Source organism: Puma concolor, chromosome C1 (genome assembly GCF_028749965.1).
Source record: "Puma concolor isolate L17-30 chromosome C1, mPumCon1.1.hap2, whole genome shotgun sequence".
Lineage (NCBI taxonomy): Eukaryota > Metazoa > Chordata > Mammalia > Carnivora > Felidae > Puma > Puma concolor.
This window is the reverse complement of record NC_141674.1, coordinates 193,081,582-193,102,054: the sequence shown is the minus strand read 5'-3', so window position 1 is coordinate 193,102,054 and position 20,473 is coordinate 193,081,582. Positions and strand designations below refer to the sequence as shown.

Here is a 20,473-nt window from a genome sequence, read left to right as displayed (position 1 = left end):
TTAATTTACTTCAAGCTCCACTATAAACACATCTATAATTTTTGTCTTTTTTTTTTTTTAGTTTATTTATTTAAGTAATCTCTATATCTAATGTGGGGCTTGAACTCACAACCCTCAGATCAAGAGTCACATGCTCTTCTGACTGAGCCAGATAGGCACCCCTGGGATTTTGTCAGCTTATCACAGTTGCAGTTGTCCACTGTGGCTTTTTTCCTCCCCTTCATTTCAGTAGAAGCAAGTAGGTAAAGAAATTTCTACTGGCTAGCAGTAAGAAGTAAAGCAAGAGTAGCTCTGAATTTCTCCAAGATATTAATTCTCTCAATCCTAGGTATTCACCTTGATATTTGAAGTGATTTCCTCTTTTTAGAACAAGAAGGGGAAGGACTCTGTGTGTTGCTATGTCAAAAGAAGCAATACTTAAGTACTTAGTAAATTGCATATATTTTTTCAAAATTGGTTCAGACCAATGCAAATGGGATCAATATTTTTATTATTTGTAGCATTTGGAATAGATTAGAGTAGACATTAGCTAGCAGGAGGTAATATTTTTCTTATTACCTCAAATCCAGGTTGAGGAGCGCCTGGGTGGCTCAGTCGGTTAAGTGTCAGACTTTGGCTGAGGTCATGATCTCATTCGGGAGTTTGAACCCCGCCTTGGGCTCTCTCCTGTCAGCCCAGAGCCCACTTCTGATCCTCTGTCTCCCTCTCTGCCTCTCTCCAGCTCATGCGCACTCACTCTTTCAAAATAAATAAATAAACTTAAAAAAAAAAAATCCAGGTGGAATTCATATAAGGTCTAAACATGTATATAAATATTGATAGTTACAACTACACTCTATGATATGATATAGTGTAGAAAAGATTGAGATTCTTTTGAAAATAAGCTTTCATTAGTTTTTTATTTTTATTTTTATTTATTTATTTTTTAACGTTTTATTTATTTTTGAGACAGGGAGAGACAGAGCATGAACAGGGGAGGGTCAGAGAGAGGGAGACACAGAATCCAAAACAGGCCCCAGGCTCCGAGCTGTCAGCACAGAGCCCGACGCGGGGCTCGAACTCACGGACCGCGAGATCATGACCCGAGCCGAAGTCGGCCGCTCAACCGACTGAGCCACCCAGGCGCCCCAGTTTTTTATTTTTTTAAATTCAAGTTAGTTAACATACAGTGTGGTATTGGTTTCAGGAGTAGAACCCAGTGATTCATCACTTCCATAGGGCACCCAGTGCTCATCCCAACAAAGCTTTCATTATTGTTAATGCAGTTCTTCTTTGGACACTTAGGAATTTGAGGTGGTTTTATGTATTATTTTAGAAAACAAATTCCTGAGGCCTCCCCCCACCTTGAGGACTCTTAGTTGATAAAATGATCTGACTGGTAGTCAGCTAAAGGAAGGTTCTCAATATCTGGTGTCCAACTTATCTGGTATGTATTATAAATGCTAACTTATGGGATTCTACCTTTTTGAAGTAGAATAATGTTATGTTCAGTAGAAGTACTAGTATAATTAAAAAGTAAAGTTAATTTCCTAATATACTTAAAGTTGGGAAGCTAAGGCTTATCACTGTTACCTTGGTGTCTCAGAGGTAAGTGGTTATATTAAGTTGGTTATTTTATATAATATTTTAAATTTGTTTGCTATAATTTTATACATTTTAGTAGTATCTATTTGCCAAGAAATTTTTTGTTTCTTGTATGTTTACTCTTTTCTTTCTTTTTTTCTTTTTTTATTTTTTTTAACGTTTATTCATTTTTTGAGAGACAGCACAAGCAGGGGAGGGGCAGAGAGAGGGGGAGACAGAATCCGAAGCAGGCTCCAGGCTCTGCGCTGTCAGCACAGAGCCCGACGCGGGGCTTGAACTCATGAAACTTGAGATCATGACCTGAGCCGAAGTCAGACGCTTAACCGACTTGAGCCACCCAGGCGCCCCGATGTTTACTCTTTTCTAAAACAGCTTAGTTAAGATATAATTCACATCCCATACAATTCATACACTTGAAGTGTTCAATTCAGTATTTTTTAGGATATTTACAGGGTTGTACCACTATCATCATAGTCCAATTTTACATTTTTCTCCCCTCAAAAGAACCCCTTAGCAGTGTCTTCCCTGTTCATATTTGTACACTTTTAAGCACCGATCATAACTAAGGAAGCTGTTGTAATTCTAGCTATGAAAACTTTTCCCTTTTAGAAGAGGAACTATTTTTACAAATTCAGACTCTGTGTTGTGGTGATGCTGACAGAGTGGCTGGAGCAGGAGTTGAGGGTGAGGTCGAGGAAGGACTGTACAGGCAGATCAGCCTCTGCCATGTTACGTGAGGTGGCGGCGCATAGCGGGCTCAGTTACCAGTTCAGGCTGCCTGTGTGTAATGAGCAGAAAAATTAGATTTCCAAATTAAAAAAATATTATTCTCCTCACTAACCCTTTTGTTAATTTGAAAATGACTTGACAACGACAACAGAAATCATTTATTCTTTATTGGGAAGCTTGGTTAATGCGGTTATCCCTGAAGCTTTTTTCCTTGTTGGCCACAGCTTTATGAATCTATTCTGGTTAAGGTATCTGTGAGACCTAGCCCAAACTTGTTAGGTGTGTAGATTCTCTTTACTGTCCAGAAAGCTTTCTTAATAGTCCTATTAAAATTGAGAAGTGCCTCTGATAGATTTATGTATAAAGCCAACGAAACCATGTCTCTTGATTATTTGGTGAATCTGTATTTTTAATAACTACTTAAAAATTTGTTTCAGGGGCACCTGGGTGGCTCAGTCACTTAAGCATCTGACTTCGGCTCAGGTCATGATCTCACCGTTCATGGGTTCGAGCCCCAAATCACACCCTTCACTATAGCGTAGCCTGCTTCGGATCCTGTCTGCCTCTCTCTCTGCCCCTCCTTCGCTCGTGCACTCTTTCTCTCAAAAATAAATAAACGTTAAAAACAATTAAAATTTGCTCGATGCAGCCCAATGAGTTTGAGGACTGACGTTAATTATTTACTTTAGTGCCGTTTCCCCCAAAACTGTGTCCGATGGAGATAACATAGGTGGGCTACAGTCAAGATAGATGCCATTTTCGAATAAGTTAGGGAAACACTGTCAGATGGGTACATCTCCACCTCGAAGCATAATGCACATTATCATACAAAATGCTGTGAGAAGTTGTTCATCAGAAACAAACAACAAAATCATTGTCTAATTCTGTTTAAGCCAGTATTTTCCAAATTTATTTAAGCATGGAATACTCTTTAAAGCATACTTGTTAACCTACTCTGAATTGCTTAAGGAATACCAGTTTGGAAAACACTGCTTTTCTAGTGGCGAAAAGCCTCCATAGGTTTTCAGTGTGGTTTATTGGAGCAACACGCATTCTACTTTATTATGTAGAAGGATTCTGTCCTTTTTTAGTATTTTTAAAATACCATTTACATTACAAAAGTAGCCTCGTGTTGAAGACCTACTAAGAGTCTTTCTGAGCTTTGATAATCTGTTCAGGTCTCCACTCTGACACTTTCCAGATGTGGGGTTTGGGGCAAGTTATTTGATTTCTATCAGGTTTAGCTTCCTCATCTGTATACAGGGCATTATTTTAGTATTTCCTGCAGGTAGAAACATGTACTTCTCTCTCTCGCTGTTGAGGAACTCCTTTCATCTGTAGTCCCACTAATTAGTTTTAATTTACTTTTTCCTTCTCTTCTGTATTCTCTTCTTTCTCTCTTACTGTGTGTGTGTGTGTGTGTGTGTGTGTGTGTGTGTGTGTGTGTGGAATACACTGTAGACACTACATTATTAGGGGCTATGTCATAAGATCTTTGTGACTACAAATATTTGAAAATACACATACATACATATTTCTGCACAGGAGAGTTTTAGGTGATCCTTTAGACTCGTTACTTTGTATGCTATGAATACAAAATAAAATAACAAAGCAGAGCGAGAAGCAATAGCCAGATGGTTATCCCGGGCCACTCACTATTTGAATGACTTGCTTCTGTCCTGCAGCCTCTGCACATACACAGTTCACATATTTGCTTCAGGAAAATGGCAGACTTGGAGGATTGCTTGAGAGTAGCGGCAGTTGTTTACATTAAATCCACGAATGCCAAGAGTTAAGATAGTCATGAATTTATAACATATTAGGCAGGAGTCACAATTTATACCATGTTGTTCTATATTCTCCTTTTCTTACTCTGTATATCATAAACCTTTCCCCCTTCTGTGTGTGTGTTTTTAAAGGTACTGCAACAGCCACTTGCAGGTACTTGGCTTTATCCCGAAAAAAGAGAGGAAGAAAAAGAATGATCCTATAGATGAGGTAAAGGTCAGGCACCAGATGGATACCATGGCTTTCAGCCTGACGGTGCCCACGCTGGCCTTGAAGATGCCCAATGGACTGGATGGAATGTCCCTCTCTCCGCCCGGGGCTAGGGTCCCTCTCCACTACCTGGAAACCGAGTTGGAAGACCCGTTTGCTTTCAACGAGGAAGATGATGACCTAAAGAAAGGGGCAACTGTGAGAAAGAAGTTGCAGAGCAAGTTGGCCCAGAATCGGCAGCGCCAGAGAGAGACCGAGATTTTAAAAGTTCGACAAGAGCACTTTAGTCCCCCTCCTGCACCTTCACAGCAGCAGCCCCCGCAGCAGCACCCCCACCCGTCACCCTCCCCCACTTCTTTAAAACCTCCGGCGCCGCCGCCACCGCAGGGTTTCGTCTGCAAGTCCCCTCCACCTCCGAACACCAGCCTACCACTGCAGGGAGTGGCCCCCACCACACACACTATAGCACAAGCAAGGCAGTCGTCTCACAAGAGGCCGCTGCCCCTCCTGCCCTCCGGCAGGGCGCCCGCCGCGGACCCGCCCAGCACTGATCGGGTCCTTATGAAAGCCACAGCCTTCTCTCCACACTTCTCCTGCATCAGCCGACTGCAGAGACTGGTGAGACTGTGCACCCAGAAACATCAGCTGGACACTGATCTGTTCCCCCATCTAGGTGAGTTCTCTCTTGTGCCAGATCGTGCCCGCGTGACGGGAACAAAATGTGCCCTTTCCCGCGAGGCCGCGTGCCCACGGCCGACCCCCGTGCGATGGGGGTGGAGGGCACCGGGGCCGGGGTCCGCTGCGGGGCTCCGTGTTTACGCAGGCCTTGATAAAGGAAACCTCCCTGGTGGACAGGATGCGGAAGCCGCAGTTGGGAAGTGTAGAATCCCATCACAGCTTCTGGTTAGTGGTCGTAGCGGCGGTGTTAAAAGGTGGTTGGTTGTGTTTGGCAGTTCTGTGCCTCTGCCAGCTCAGCACCTGTGTCTGATGAGGTTTTCAACATGTCTTATCATAGGACTTTGGAATAACGATAGCCTTGTTAATATCTGCCGACAGTTAAAAAAAAAAAAGAAAAACTTGTTAAAAAATAATTCCCAAAGCAATATCTGTTGATAATTTAAAAGTGGGAAAAAAAAAAAAACAGCTAAAACTTTAATGTAGTGAAATGTCTGTCTTTATTGCTTCTGAATTTTCTTGCTCAAGAAAATCTCTCTGATCCCAAGTTCATACAGATACTTTATATTTTGTTATTGATAGCTTGTTTTTGATTATTTAAACTTTTTTTTAAGTTTATTTATTTACTTTTGAGAGAGAAAGCCCATGTGCACGAGCAGGGGAGGGTTAGAGAGAGAGGGAGAGAGAGAATCCTAAGCAGGTGAGCCTCGATCATGACCTGAGCTGAAATCAAGAGTCCAAAGCTTAACTGAGCCACCCCAGGCACCCCTGATTATTTAAACTTTTAATTCATTTGGAATTTATTCTTAAATATGGTGTTAGCTGTGATCCTAACTTTAGGAAAAATTATTTGCATGGCATATGATAGCAATAGAATAGAAAAATAGGAAAAGGATGGGAATAGAGGAAGAATAAAGGTAAATTAAATGGTCAGTAAACCAGTGAAAACCCCAATCCCCATAGCAGGTGAGGAAATGCAAATTAAAGTAACAGTAGTTACTATCAGATTAGCAAAAACTATATTCAGTGTTGTTGATGAGGCTTATACATTGCTGATAAGTAATGTGGTAGTATTTATACTAATTAAGAGTGTGTATATATAGCCAGCAAACTCACTTTTGGGACTCTATCTTTGGATTAAAAAATACATATATCAAAATGTAAGGATATGTGTTCAAGGATGTTTATTGCAACGTTTCTTGCAGTATTAAAAATCCAGAAACAACCTTTATAACCAATAGTAGGCCTTGAGTAATTATGGTTTATATATGCTTTATGAAGTATTATATAGCTATTAAAAAGAATGAAATCTGTATCTTTTAACTTGATGTGCCTATGTTATATTAAGTAGAAAAGAACCAAGAAGTATGGGTATTATCCCATAAAAAAAAAAAATAAACAGGGGGCACCAGTGCATCTATTGATCAAGTATATGTATAGATAGATGTTTGCCTCTTAGGTGTGATTATAGGCAAAGTGTAACTGAATATACACTACCAGGCTGCTGACATTGGCTCTCAAGGGGGGATAAAACTGGTCAGGATGTGTTTTTACAGAGACGGGAAAGGTAACTCTTCTTAGAGTATAGTTTTATATTGTTTCACCTGTTAGTGAACCATGTATGACTTTTGGTAATTAAAGCAACTAATAAAACTTAAAGAAAAGGTGTGGATAAAAATAATAAATTAAAACACCCAAACCTTATTAATACTGATTTGTTAATGCCTTGGTATAGTTAAGTTATATAAAATTGGGTTCCTGCTCTACATACAGTTTTGTAAACTGTTTTAAAATTTTTTCATATTGGACTACCAAGGGAGTAATTTTTCATACAAAACGTCATTTGTCACAGCTGAATCCTTTTTCTAATTTAGGTTGTTTGCAGTTTGTATCATTATAAAGTGTTGTAGCTGCATAGTTTCACAGTAAAATTATTACTATCACATCTTTAATTTTTCCTTCAAATAGATTCCTAGAAGCAGAATTGGTGATTCTAAGCTTTTGCAGTTTTTAAAAAGTTTTGTGAGGGGCACCTGGGTAGCTCAGTCAGTTAAGCGTCTGACTCTTGATTTCAGCTCAGGTCAAGATCTCATGGTCGTGAGGTCAAGCCCTGCATCACCCTCTGCACTGACCCCACAGAGCCTGCTTGGGATTCTTTCTCTCCTTCTGTCTCTGTCCCTCCCCTATTCATGTTGTTTTCTCTCTCAAAATAAATAAATAAAACTTAAAATAGAAAGCTTTTTGATACATGTTGTCAAATATTTTCTTCAGAATTATTTTGTCACATTACCTCTTTCAGCAGTATATGACAATGATAGTTTTTCTACATCTTTATAGTATGAGATATTAGTTATTTTGCCTTTCCAAATTTGATACAAAATTGATTTTTTTATTAATTATTTTTTAATATTTATTTTTGAGAGACAGAGCACAAGCAGGGGAGGGTCAGAGAGTGAGAGACACAGAATCTGAAGCAGGCTTCAGGCTCTGAGCTCTCAATTCAGAGCCCAATGCGGGGCTCAAACTCAGGAACAGCGAGATCATGGCCTGAGCCGAAGTTGGACACTTAACCGACCGAGCCACCCAGGTGCCCCCAAAAGTTGCTTTAATTTGTGTACTTTAGATCAGTGTTTCTCAAGCTTTTTGGCTTTAGAATCAATCCCTTTTCACTCTTAAAAATTATTGAGGACACTCCAAAACCTTTGTGTATATGAGTTAAATTTATTGATATTTACTGAATTAGAAATTAAAACTCAGAAATTTAAAAGATCCTAATGCATTTAAAGATGACAACAAAGTCACTACATGTTAACATGTTCTTTTTGTGAAAAATAGCTATACGTTTTCCCAAGAACAGAAATATAATAAGAGCAGCATTATTTTACATTGTTGGGCAAATCTTAATGTGTGGTTTGCTAGAAGACAGCTAGATTCTCCTGTCCACTTCTGCGTTCAATCTGTCGTAATACATGGTTTTGATTAGTAGATAAAAATATGGCCTTACACATTCATAGCTGGAAAAGGGAGGAATATTGTACTGGTTTTTAAAAAATAATTATGGATATTCTTGATTCTACACCAAAATTTCACAAGTGGTAGTTTCTTTTCTTCTTCTTTTTCTTTTTTCTGTTGTTTTTTAAGTTTTGCAGTTTTTTTTCTTTTAATGTTTATTTTTGAGAGAGAGCGTGAGAAGAGGGGGATGGTGGATCTGAAGTGGGCTTTGCACTGACAACAGTGAACCTAATGTGGGGCTCAAACTCACAGTATGTGAGATCTTGACCTGAGCTGAAGTTGGACGCTCAACCAACTGAGCCACTGAGAAGAGGTGTCTTCTTCTTTTTTTTTTTTTTTTTTTTTTTTAATGCCTATTTATTTTGAGTGAGAGAGAGCAAGTGGAGGGGAGGGGCAGAGAAGGAGAGGGAATCCCAAGCAGGCTCCATGCTATCAACTCAGAGCCCGACTCAGGGCTCTCATGACCTGAGTTAAAGTCAAGGGTTAGATGCTTAACCGACTGAGCCACCCAGGCGCCCCCAACAAGTGGTGGGTTTTTAAAGATTAGTTGCAATGTGGAATGTGGAATCTGAGGCCATTATCAAGGAATTTTTGCAAACTGTTACATTAAAATACATTGATCTACTTTGTACTTTGCATGGATCTTTTTACTCATGCATGATTTTGTAACGTCATGTGTTGGTCATTTGGAAAATAGCGGTTTACCAAGTTAAACATATGTTCCAAATGTTGATATATTTCGTTATACAAAATTTAAAAATCACATTCATTGATACTCTCACCCAACCTCATCAGAAAAATCTTTTAGAAAGTTGTCATAGACTTAGTGAAGACTTCAGGTTTTCCAAAAAAAAAAAAAAAAAAAAAAAAAAAAAAAAAACCAAAAACAACAACAACAAAAACAACAAGCTTTCAAGTGAAAATGTGAATTTCATAGTTGGGAGCAAATACTGTTCATTGCTTTCTTTGAAGTGACAGTTTCACTGCATTCATTTTAGAAAAAAATGACTGCCAGATACCCAAGTCTTAATAACTGTAGTTTGTCAGTCACTCTTTTGAATAAAAATGGTGTTGGATGACAAAAAAGCAGCTAGTTGAGGTCACAGCTTAAAACAGTGGAGCAAGTGTTTTCCTCAAGGCAACCACCATACTTTCTTGGGAGGTATGCAGAGGCACTTTATGACTTTCCATTGAGTCACAAAGATGTTGGAAAGACGTGTGGTCAAGAATTGAGATTTAGGGGCGCCTAAGTGGCTCAGTTGGTTAAGCATCCGACTTTGGCTCAGGTCATGATCTCGCGGTTTGTGAGTTCAAGCCCTGCGTTGGGCTCTGTGCTGACAGCTTGCTCAGAGCCTGAAGCCTGTTCCAGATTGTCTCCCTTTCTCTCTGTCCCTCCCCCGCTCACACTCTGTCTCTGTCTCTCTCAAAAATAAATAAACATTAAAAAAAAAAAGAATTGAGATTTAATAAAATCAATAATCTTTAATATACAATTGCTTTGTCAAAGATACTCTTAAAACTTGTTTTTGGCTTTTATTTCACTACAATTCATGGTGTGAAACCTATAATGACTGCTAGTACAGTTTGGTGCCTTTGTTCTGATTCCTGCTGAGGTGCCAGCAGGTTTGTTCACCATGGTTCCCTCCTCCCCCCGCCCCAATCAGTGCAAATGTCAACATGGTGAAATGAGCAAATAATGTCTTAGTATTATTTTGAAGGTAGTGTTGACCTAAGGAACTCTCTAAGAGGGTCTCAGGGACCCCTGGGGATCTATGGACCATACTTGGAGTGAGAACTGCTATTTTGAATTAATAATGTAGCTTTGAGTATTTGTTCATATGCTTTTTGAACATTTATATGTCTTGTTCTTTTTTCACCTTTTCAGGTTTTTTTCACTCATTTTTATGGAAGTGTTTCTCTTTTTTTATTGATTAGGTAACAGCTTTTTATACATCATATTTGTTGCAAAACCTCTCCTCCTGCCCATTTGTTATTTGCTTTTAAATATCTATGATAATGATTTTGGAATTTAGGAGTTGAAATCGTTTGTATGTTCTATTTTTTTAGAATTTCTTCCTTTTGAATCAGGTTTATTGTTTTGTTTTGTTTTTATTTTGTTTTTTACTTGCTTGGGCTCTCTTCATCCCAAGACTGTGTAATATGTTCACCTATATTTTCTTTTAGTCCTTTTCTTCTTATTTACATTGCAGTCCTCTATTTGGAATTCGTTAGGTATGAGTGTTGAGGCAAAGATCTAACTTTATTTTTTCCCAGATGTTTGCCTCTTATTCCACAATTTACCTACGTCCTCTTCTAAATATTTATACTTTGGATTATCTGTGGATGCTGATTTTTTTCTTTTAGCTTTTGAAACAAACTATGTTGTGTTGAGGGCTGGTTTTCTATCATTTTGAATTAAAAAAATTTTTTAAGGTTTATTTATTTTTGAGAGAGAGACAGGGTGTGAGCACGGGAGGGGCAGAGAGGGAGGGGAAGACATAGAATGTGAAGCAGGCTCCCAGCTCTAAGCTGTCAGCACAGAGCCCCACATGGGGGTCGAACCCACGAACCCTGAGATCATGACCTGAACCAAAGTCGGACACTTAAGCTTAACTGACTGAGCCACCCAGGCTCTATCATTTTGAACAGAATGAAAACTTATAGAAAATGTATTGTCTTTTTTATTCAAGCATATTACGGGCCTAGGTTTTCAAAACAAAGGTTACTTTGGAGAAGAGAAATTGTAATGCACTGTTGTGACCAAGTACAGTCTGCATTCATGTCAGCAAAGAATACTTAAAGAAAAATACAGTTTTGTAATCAGCTAAAAACAGTTTTGTATGGCCTGGTTATCTCAGTTAGTTACATTAAAACTAGTGATAATGAAGCCAAGATCAAAGGTTTGCTTTATTGGACAGTTAATTTCACAAGAGAAACACTTCCATCTTAGTACTTATGACTGAGATCTTGACTTTTTCAGAGAAGGTACAGGTGACTTAGTAGAAATTGCTGTTAATTATATAAAAACAATAAAAGATAATTCATGTCCTAATTTTTGAAAGTGCTTAAATGTAACTTTGTGTTTGAAAGGCTTTGCCTTTTAATATTCTGTCCTGAAGCTAATTCTATTGTGATTACTTGTTTCTGACTTTGTTTTTTGTAATTACTATTTTTTTTTTTTTTTTTAATTTTTTTTTTCAACATTTACTTATTTTTGGGACAGAGAGAGACAGAGCATGAACGGGGGAAGGGCAGAGAGAGAGGGAGACACAGAATCAGAAACAGGCTCCAGGCTCTGAGCCATCAGCCCAGAGCCTGACGCGGGGCTCGAACTCACGGACCGCGAGATCGTGACCTGGCTGAAGTCGGACGCTCAACCGACTGCGCCACCCAGGCGCCCCTGTAATTACTATTTTAGTAGAGAGAAAGTAATTTACTTTTTAAGGTGACTTGACAGTTTGGATGGTCATCTTGGAACTAGATTTGAGGTTTCTTTATGCCAGTGGCAGTGTGTTATTTAATTTTAACCATTTATAATTTGCATTTTGATTAGCCTTTTCTTAATTTCCCTATTTAGCACATATAAACTCATTTAAATTATAGAAGCAACCTGTGAGGTCCTTTTTAACGTAAGTGTCTAATGAAGATGGTCTTTTGATTTTAGGAGGTTTAAGAGGGAAGACCATACTAGTTATGAAAGTATCTAAAGTCTCATAGAGGTATGAGTATATTAAAGTTATGTGTGTTAGGCTGTACAACATCAGTATTTATCAAGGTATCTAATTAAAGTCTCATTGCGTTATCAGTATATTGAAGTTATGGATGTTAGGCTGTGTAACATCAGTATTAAGACCTTTTCAAGATACAAAACTTCTATAAAGGTAAAACATCTATGTTGGAGGCTAGTAATTATCCAATCATTAAAAACAGTAGCATTTAATAAAATAAGTGATTGTTCATACTGTATTTCTCTATTTTTCCCCTTTAAACTTGTTTTTCAAAATGTCACAAAATGTGCCAGCTCTTGTGTAAAAGAACTAAAAGGATCTCCAAGCCACATCAGGTTATTGCCATCTTACCCTTCCCTCTTCCTGCGGAGGGCACGAGCCAGTCAATGGCCCTGCCTGGGGGGAGTGGAGTCCTTTTTTTGGAGGTGTTGGGAAAGGGGATGAAGTGTCTGCCTTTGACAGTTTATTCTAAGGCCCTTCTTTGTTGAAGTATAGAGTGCTTTCACCAGTACCTTTTGATTTCTTTCTTACCTGAACATACATTAGCCTTCCTTACCTACCATTGTGAAGATGTTTTGGGTTTCCCTGACATTACGTATGTCAGAATGTATGATGTTTAACGTATAATGTTTTGATACTTCAGAAATTCTACCTTTTTGGCAGGGGGGTACTTGACTCCCTGCTTATGTTGTGTCTAGTCTGTAAAATGTCTGACAAGAATTTCATCTTCGGAATATAGCTTTTTGTTATAACGTCATAGTTTTAACCTGAGTGTATGTCATGTATTCATTATTAATATTTTTGCCAGAACAGGGATGAAACTCATCAGGAGGCATTTTATGTACACTGTGATAGCAGGTGCTGTAGGTTTTTGTGTTATGCATTTTGGGTAGCTTTTTTTTTTTTTTTTTCCTAAATTTTAAGTAAGAATACATTTATTCTCACCTGCCATATCCTCTCCTCTGTCCCAGGGTTGGACTGGTCGGAAGAGAGCGGAGAGGAACCAGAGGACTCTGAGCAGGCCTCGCCATACCAGGTGGCATGGTCCATCCGAGAAACCCTCAGATATGAAAGACACACGTAAGTCTTCCTTTTGTTTTCATTCTTTAATTACCCCTGCTGTGGCCCGATTTTTCGTTCTATATGCTAATGTTTGTTTATTTCGTTGGATCTAGTTTTGTTGTAATGGAGGTGAAATAGATTCTACTTGGGAAGAAATGTACTATATTGTTTCAGGAGAGCTTCGCTTCAGTTGAATTGGGAAATTCGTTTCTGTACCGTTCCCATTTATCACTGAAGGAACCAATTATAATAGAATTTAGAGTGGAAAAGGGACTTTAGAGATTACCTAGTCTCATTTCCTCATTTTACAGAAGAGGAAACCAAGGCCCAGACAGGTTGAGGAACTTGGCTGTGGTCCCAGGGCTACTTGGAGTCCCACTGTCTGACGTATCTGGGTCTTTTGGCTCTGCTCTGGTAGTTAGCTGAAAAATCAGTGGTTTTTACTTCATCTGTCTTCCACAAGATTGATCCATTCTTTGATATTTCTTAAGTACTGAATATTTTTAAAACTTTTTTTTGTTTTATTTTTGAGAGAGAGAGAGAGAGCGTGAGCACGCAAGTTGGGGGGGGGCGGGCAGAGAGAGAGGGAGACCGAGAATCCAAAGCAGGCTCTAGGCTCCAAGCTGTCTGCTTAGAGCTGATGTGGGGCTCGAACCCATGAACCCAGAGATCATGACCTGAGCCGAAGTCAGACGCTTAACCGACTGAGCCACCCAGGCACCCCAAGCGCTGAGTATTTCTAATGTGCTGAAATGTTTTTCAAGATAATCTCTTTAGAGGTTCTTGGTATCTGCTTTATGAGAAAGCTATAGGTTGATTAACACACAGCCCCTTCCTTGATAGTGAGAAAGCTTGTTGTGTTTCAGGGGACTGCCTTAGGGATTCACTTGGTACAGTTAACCATACTGAAATAGATCCCTGTCTGTGGAGCCAAAGATGACTCTCAGACTCAGCTAATTGTTATTATTTTTTAAGTATTGTGATTTGAATAGATGTTTGGCAAGATAGAGGGGAGGCCAGCTATCTGCCCGCGGCTGACTCCTAGAATTTCACAGTGTTGTTGTACGGACATATATTCTCTAGGGTCTGGTTTTTTTTTTTTTTAGTTTATAGGCTTAATATGTGATCTGTTAGTACAGCCAGAAATAATTAGGCTTAGGGAACTGATTCGTTAGAGACTAATGTACAAACCAAAATGCCAGTTCAAATTGAGAAATAATCATTAAGTAGTACAAATGTTGACGAAGCCGGCCTACATGAGGAGCTTATTTGGGCCTGGAACTAACTAGAGCAAGGAGAACTAGTTGGATTTCTTGATGGCCAGTCGTCCTCGCCTCCACAACTCCCAGACAGTAACAGAGAATGCTGTACTTTTTTTTCTGGCTCAAAGGTTCCATTTTATGTGTCATTCAAGACTGCTTGCTTACCATTAGTGAATTCTTTTTTTTTTTCAGAGAGAGTACCGTTGAACTCACACCTTTGTAATTACAGCTCCGATCCGTCATGCTTCCTAAGGTTGATGTTCTATGAGCTTAACTTGATTTGGGATATTTTGAATTAATTTTCCAAATTGCTATAAATGAGGGAACATAAGCCCATGCTTAGCACAATGCCCTATACATGGGCAATGATTGATTAATGGTAGTTAAGATTCCTGTTGGAATTCTCAGGATGACCTGAACATCAATATTAGGCATATTTGCTCTTGATTAGGAGCAATGTATATTGTTGCTGCCTTCTATTCTTTCTTTCTTTCTTTTTTTTTTTTTTGAGAGACTGAGAGCATGTGCGAACAGGGCAGGGGCAAAGAGAGAGGGAGAGAGAGAATCCCAAGCAGGCTCTCACTGTCAGTGTGGAGGGCTGGAACTCAAACCATGAGATCGTAACCTGAGCTGAAACCAAGAGTCAGTCGCTTAACCAGCTGAAGCACCCGAGTGCCCCTGTTTCTGCCCTCAGTTCTTAACAGAGTTTTTGGAATATTTCTGTTGTTTCAGACTTGAGACCATCGAGTTTTTCTTCATCTCTGTAGCATTTTACTTTCTTGGTCACTTTTGCTAGCTGGCTTGCTCTCTGACTTACCACAATACTCTTTTCCTGGTTCTCCTTTTCCTTCGGGATATTTGCCTTCTTTTTATAAGTAGCCATCCTCACTTCTTGTCCAGCAGGCACTTTAATCTTTTCCCTTCATCCATGCATTCATTCATTCACTCGCTCACTCAGCATATTCTCATCAAAGTCTTGTGATCTGGGAATGGGCACACCATATGGTCTCCCTTGGGTGAAACTTGGATTGGCCTGCTTTGCCATGCTTTCGTTGTCTGTATCTCCACCGTCTGTATCTGCCACTGTGCCCTCTCGTGGGGACCTTTGTCCTGTATTTAAACTACCCGTAGAACAACTTTATTTCAGTTTCGTCTTGCAGCTACTTGTCATTTATTGTACCTTGTGGTTAAGTCTAGTAGAAAATGGACAGCTGTAGAAAATTGGCCCTACCCTACCTAGCCTGTCCATTGTATCCTCAAGAAGTTTTGCCATTTAAAATTACTCAAAAGGTTTTACCATTTAAGATTGTTCAGTGAGTTCATTGAGTTTTTGGAATTTTGGAAGAAAAACCGATAGTGTTCTGATCACCATTCTCCACAAACCCCTCCCCTCCCAGAACCTTTTCATGAGTTTTCTTGCTAAACTAGGATTATACTTGAAGAAATTTTAGGGAAAAGTTTGGCCTTGTTTTGTTTTGTTCTTTTTAAAGACTTTATTTTTGAAGTGTATTTATTTTGAGAGAGAGAGAGAACAGAATCAGGGAGGAACAGAGACAGAGGGAGAAGGAGAGAATCTCAAACAGGCTCCACACTGTTCAGTGCAGAGCCTGATGCGAAGTTTGACCCCACGAACCATGAGATCATGACCTGAGCGGGAATCAAGAGTTGGACACTTAACTGACTGAGCCACCCAGGCGCCCCTGTTTCATTTTCTTAAGTAAACTCTACGTCCAATGTGGGCCTTGAATTCACAACCGGAGATCAAGAGTCACATGCTGTACCCGCTGTGTTGGTCAAGGTGCCCTGGTTTTGTTTTGTAAAAGATTTCTTGGTTACTTAGTCTGACTGTAGACGCATGTGCTAAAAGAGTTCTCAGGCTCTTCCTGAGGTCTCAGTAGCAGAAATAAGTCGGTATGTTAAATATATTTTTAAGGAACAGTAATTACCTAGTAACTGCTAACCTTTTCATATTTCTAATGGTATGTTTGATAGAAAACCGTTCTTAATTTTAATGAGGACAAGTTATTAGTCTTTTCTTTATGGTTAGTGTATTTGTGACTCTTTTAAACAATCATTGCTTACCCCCCTGTCATAAAGCTACATATCTTCTGGAAGCTTTATTATTTTACTGGCAATCAATCTTTGTGAAATTTATTTTTGTATGTTTTGTACATGATGTGAGGTGGTAATAAGGACCGTTTTTTTTTTTCCATGTGGATTTTCTATTTAATCAACACTATATTGAAAACACTGTAATTGGGTTGGAGCCCTTGACATGTATGTCTATTTGTGCATTTTATTTTATTTTTTTATTTATTTAATTTTATTTAACTTTATTAAAAAAAATTTTTTTTAATGTTTATTTTTGAGAGAGTGAGAGAGAGACAGAGCACGAATGGGGGAGGGGCAGAGAGAGAGGGAGACACAGAATCCGAAGCAGGCTCCAGGCTCCCAGCTTCCAGCACAGAGCCTGATGTGGGGCTTGAACCCACAGACCACGAGATCATGACCTGAGCCGAAGTCAGACACTTTACCCGATGACTGAGCCACCCAGGCGCCCCTGCATTTTCTTTTATTTTTAATGTTTATTTTGAGAGAGAGAGGCAGAGAGGGAGAGGGAGAGACAGAACCCCAAGTAGTCTCCACCCTGTCACCGCAGAGCCCGACGCGAGGCTCAAACTCATGAACCATGAGATCGTGACCTGAGCTGGAATCAAGAGTTGGACACTTAACTGGCTGTGCCACCCTGGCACCCCTATGTGTGCATTTTCTATTCTTTTTCATTTATCTGCTTAAAGAACCAGTTTTGGGTTTCATTGGTTCTCTGTTAGCTTTATGTCATTGCTTTCTGTTCTTTACTTTTTCCTTCTCTTCTATTCTTTTATTCCTTCCTTCTTTGTTTTAGTTTAATTTGTGTTTTTCAAGTTTTTTAGTGCTTATCTATTTTGAGAGAGAGCATGCGTGTGCGTGCACAAGTGAGGGAGGGGCAGATCTTTTTCAAGTTTTTAAGGTGATAAATTAGTTAAATCTGAGATCTTCCTTGTTTTCTTTTCCTTTTTTTTTTTTTTTTAAGTGTATTTATTTTGAGAGAGAGAGAGGGAGAGTGGAGAGGGTGCGCGCACACAAGTAGGGGAGGAACAGAGAAAGTGGGAGAGAGAAGGAATCCCAAGTAGGCTCTGGAGTCTTCTGTGCAGAGCCCGATGCAGGGCTTGAACTCATGAAATGTGAGATCATGACCTGAGCCGAAATCAAGAGTCTGCCACTTAACTGACTGAGTCACCCCAGGCATCCCAATCTTCCTTGCATCTAACATAGACGCTTGTTGCTATATGTTTCCCTCTACATATGTTATAATCCCCGTAATACATTGCTGTTGTATTAGGCAGTTAGTTCTCTTTTAAGGAGATTTCAAAGAAAAATAACTCTTTTGTGTTTATCCACATATTTATAATTTCTAGGGCTCTTTATTTTTTGAATAGTTCTATATTTCCATCTGATGTCATTTTCTTTCTGTATGAATGGTTTACTTCCCCCTCTGGCAACCACTAGTTGGTCGTATTTATGGGTTCATTTCTGCTTTGTTTTGTTTTTTAGATTCCACATATAATTGAAACGATACGGTATTTGTCTTTCTCTGACTTACCTCACTTAGCATAATACCCTGTAGGTCCATCCATGGTTTTGCAAATGTGTGCCTTCATTTTTGAAAGATATTAATCCTAAGTTAACCATTTTTCTTTCAGTACTTAAGGGTGTTGCTCACATGGATTGCATTATTTCTGATTAAGAAGTCAGCTGTCATTCACATCTTTGGTCCAAGTAGCATTATGTATCTTTTTTTCTCTGAGTTTTGACGTTTTTTTATCAGTAGTTTTTTAAAAAATTTTTTAATGTTTATTTTTGAGAGAAAGAGAGAGAGAGGCAGAGAGAAAGGGAGACACAATCTGAAGCAGGCGCTAGGCTCTGCATTGTCAGCACAGAGCCCAACGCGGGGCTCGAACTCACTGACAGCAAGATCATGACCTGAGCCAACATTGGACACTTAACCGACTGAGCCACCCAGGCACCCCTCTTTATCAGTAGTTTTAAACCGTTTGTGTAGTTAATTTTTTTTTATGTTACTAGTGTTTGGGGTTCATTGACCTTTTGGATCTGTATGTTTATAATTATGAAATTTGGAAAAATTTTGGCCAAGATTTCTTCAATTATTTTTCTTCCCCCTTCTATGTAAGAGACTTGATACACATATTTTAGACTGCTTGAAATCATCCCACAGCTTATTGATGTTCTGTTCACTTGTTTTTTTCCTCTCTCTGTTCCATTTTGGAAAGTTTCCATTGCAGTCTTCAGGTTTGTTAATCTTTTCTCTGTGGCACCTAATCAACCATCAATCCCATTCAGTGTAGTTTTCATATTAGATACTGTATTTTTCATCTCTAGAAGTTTGTTTTGGGTCTTCTTAATATTGTCCATGTCTCTCCTTGACACGGTCATGATGACTCTACCTTCTCAAACATGTGAAATATAGTTATAATTGTCCATTGATTCCTGATTTACTAAAAGTTTTATTTATTTATTTTGAGAGAGAGAGAGAGAGAGAGAGAGAGAGAGAGAGACGGAGGGAGAGAGAATCTCAAGCAGGCTCCGCACTGTCAGTACAGAGCCCCATGCAGAGCTTGAACTCACAAACTGTGATACCATGACCTGAGCCAAAACCAAGAGTCGAATGCCCAATTGACTGAACCATTTAGGCGCCCCCTGGTAATTTTTAATTAGATGTCAGACATTGTTAATTTTACTTACTTGATTCTGGTATTTTGTCATCTTTAAAGAGCTTTGTTTTGGGAGATGGTTGTTTCTTAGAAGCAGCTTTTGAGGCTTGCTTTTTAAACTTTGTGAAATGGGACCACAACAGCCTTTAGTTTAGGGCTGATTTCACCCCACTACTGAGGCATACGCTCCTGAGTAGTCTACCCCGTGCCCTGCATATTGCAGGTTTTTCCGCTTGGGACAGTGGGAACACAAACTAACCCTGGCCCTGCATGTGCTGCTGGGATTAGTTGGGCCTCCTCTTTTCAGGTGGTTCTTTCCTGGCCTCCAGTATTTCCCACACTCCTGTACTGATCGCAGGACTCAAGTGAGGAACTGAGGGGAATCCTCTGTAGATCTGCAGAGTGCTTCTCTCTGTGCACCTGTCTCCTCCCAGTACTCTGTCCTGCTAATTCTAGCATTTCTTGGGTAGTTAGATGTGGGTGAGCACACCAAGTATCCTGTGTCTGAAATATCATTGTGAGGTATGGGCTAGAGAACAAATTCATGTCCGCAGCATATAAGTTGATGTTGAAGTTAGAGAATTTCTAAAAATGGAGTGACTGGAAAGAGAATAGAAGGAAATGGGGAAAATATCAGGAGGAAGCAAGGAAGTAGAAACTTTTAACATGAAAGGAAAAGAGGAATAAATTGTGTTGTTTTGCAGAAGAGATGTATAGTAAGGTAGGATTGAGAAATAATTAAATAATTAACCCAGATTGGATATGTCCTTTATTATATACTGCTAGATTCAATTTGCTAATATTTTTTGCCTCTGGGATCATTAATAAGCTTTTCCTATAATTTTCCTTTTGTCATATTTCTCCTTATTTTTGGTATCAAGCTTAGGGTACTTGTATTAAAGGAGAATATTCCCCTCTTTTCTGACATCTGGAGTATTTTGTGTGTAATTAGAATTAGTTTTTCTTTGGATATTGCTAGAACTCATGGTAAAACTGTTTAGGCTAGTTAATGGATATAGGTGTATCTCGTGTGTGTGTGTGTGTGTGTGTGTGTGTGTGTGTGTGTGTGTGTGTATGTGTGTATGTTTACTACTTATTTTTAGTAAAAGAGAGCGCATGTGTGCAGGGGAGGGGCAGAGAGAGAGGGAAACAGAGAATCTCAAGGAGGCTCCACACTGTCAGCAGAGCCGGACATAGGTCTTGAGTTTATAAACCACGAGTTCATGACCTGAGCCGAAATCAAGAGTCAGATGCTTAACTGACTGAGCCACCCAGTATTCCTAGGTTTCTCTATTTAATAATAGTAGCTATACTTGTATTCTAATTTCAGATAAGTCTTTTCTTTTCATTCTCCTAACAACCTTGGGAGCTAGACAACCCAGCTCTCTCTCTTTTTTAAATGTTTATTTATTTATTTTTGAGACAACACAAGCAGGGATGGGGCAGAGAGAGAGGGGGAGACAGAATCCAAAGCAAGCTCCAGAGCCTGACGCAGGGCTCGAACTCCTGAACCGTGAGATCGTGACCTGAGCCCAAGTCGGACGCTTAACCGACTGAGCCACCCAGGCGCCCCCAAGCCTCAGGTCTCTTTTATTTCACAGATAAGGAAGGAAGGTAACATACCAAGAATGCAGTAGGTGCCAGGCCTTGT

At 39.4% G+C, this 20,473-nt stretch overlaps 1 protein-coding gene across 8 annotated transcripts in view; it reads left to right on the top strand.

Moving 5' to 3' along the window:
• The window catches only part of INO80D (INO80 complex subunit D), a 73,910-nt gene that overhangs the window by 21,138 nt on the left and 32,299 nt on the right, over positions 1–20,473 (top strand). For all 8 annotated transcript variants that reach the window (XM_086719421.1, XM_086719424.1, XM_086719417.1 and 5 more), the window contains 2 exons: positions 4,233–4,984; positions 12,698–12,806. In XM_086719421.1, coding sequence (XP_086575547.1) covers positions 4,233–4,984; positions 12,698–12,806 — 861 coding nt within the window. The remainder of the gene's footprint in view (positions 1–4,232; positions 4,985–12,697; positions 12,807–20,473) is intronic.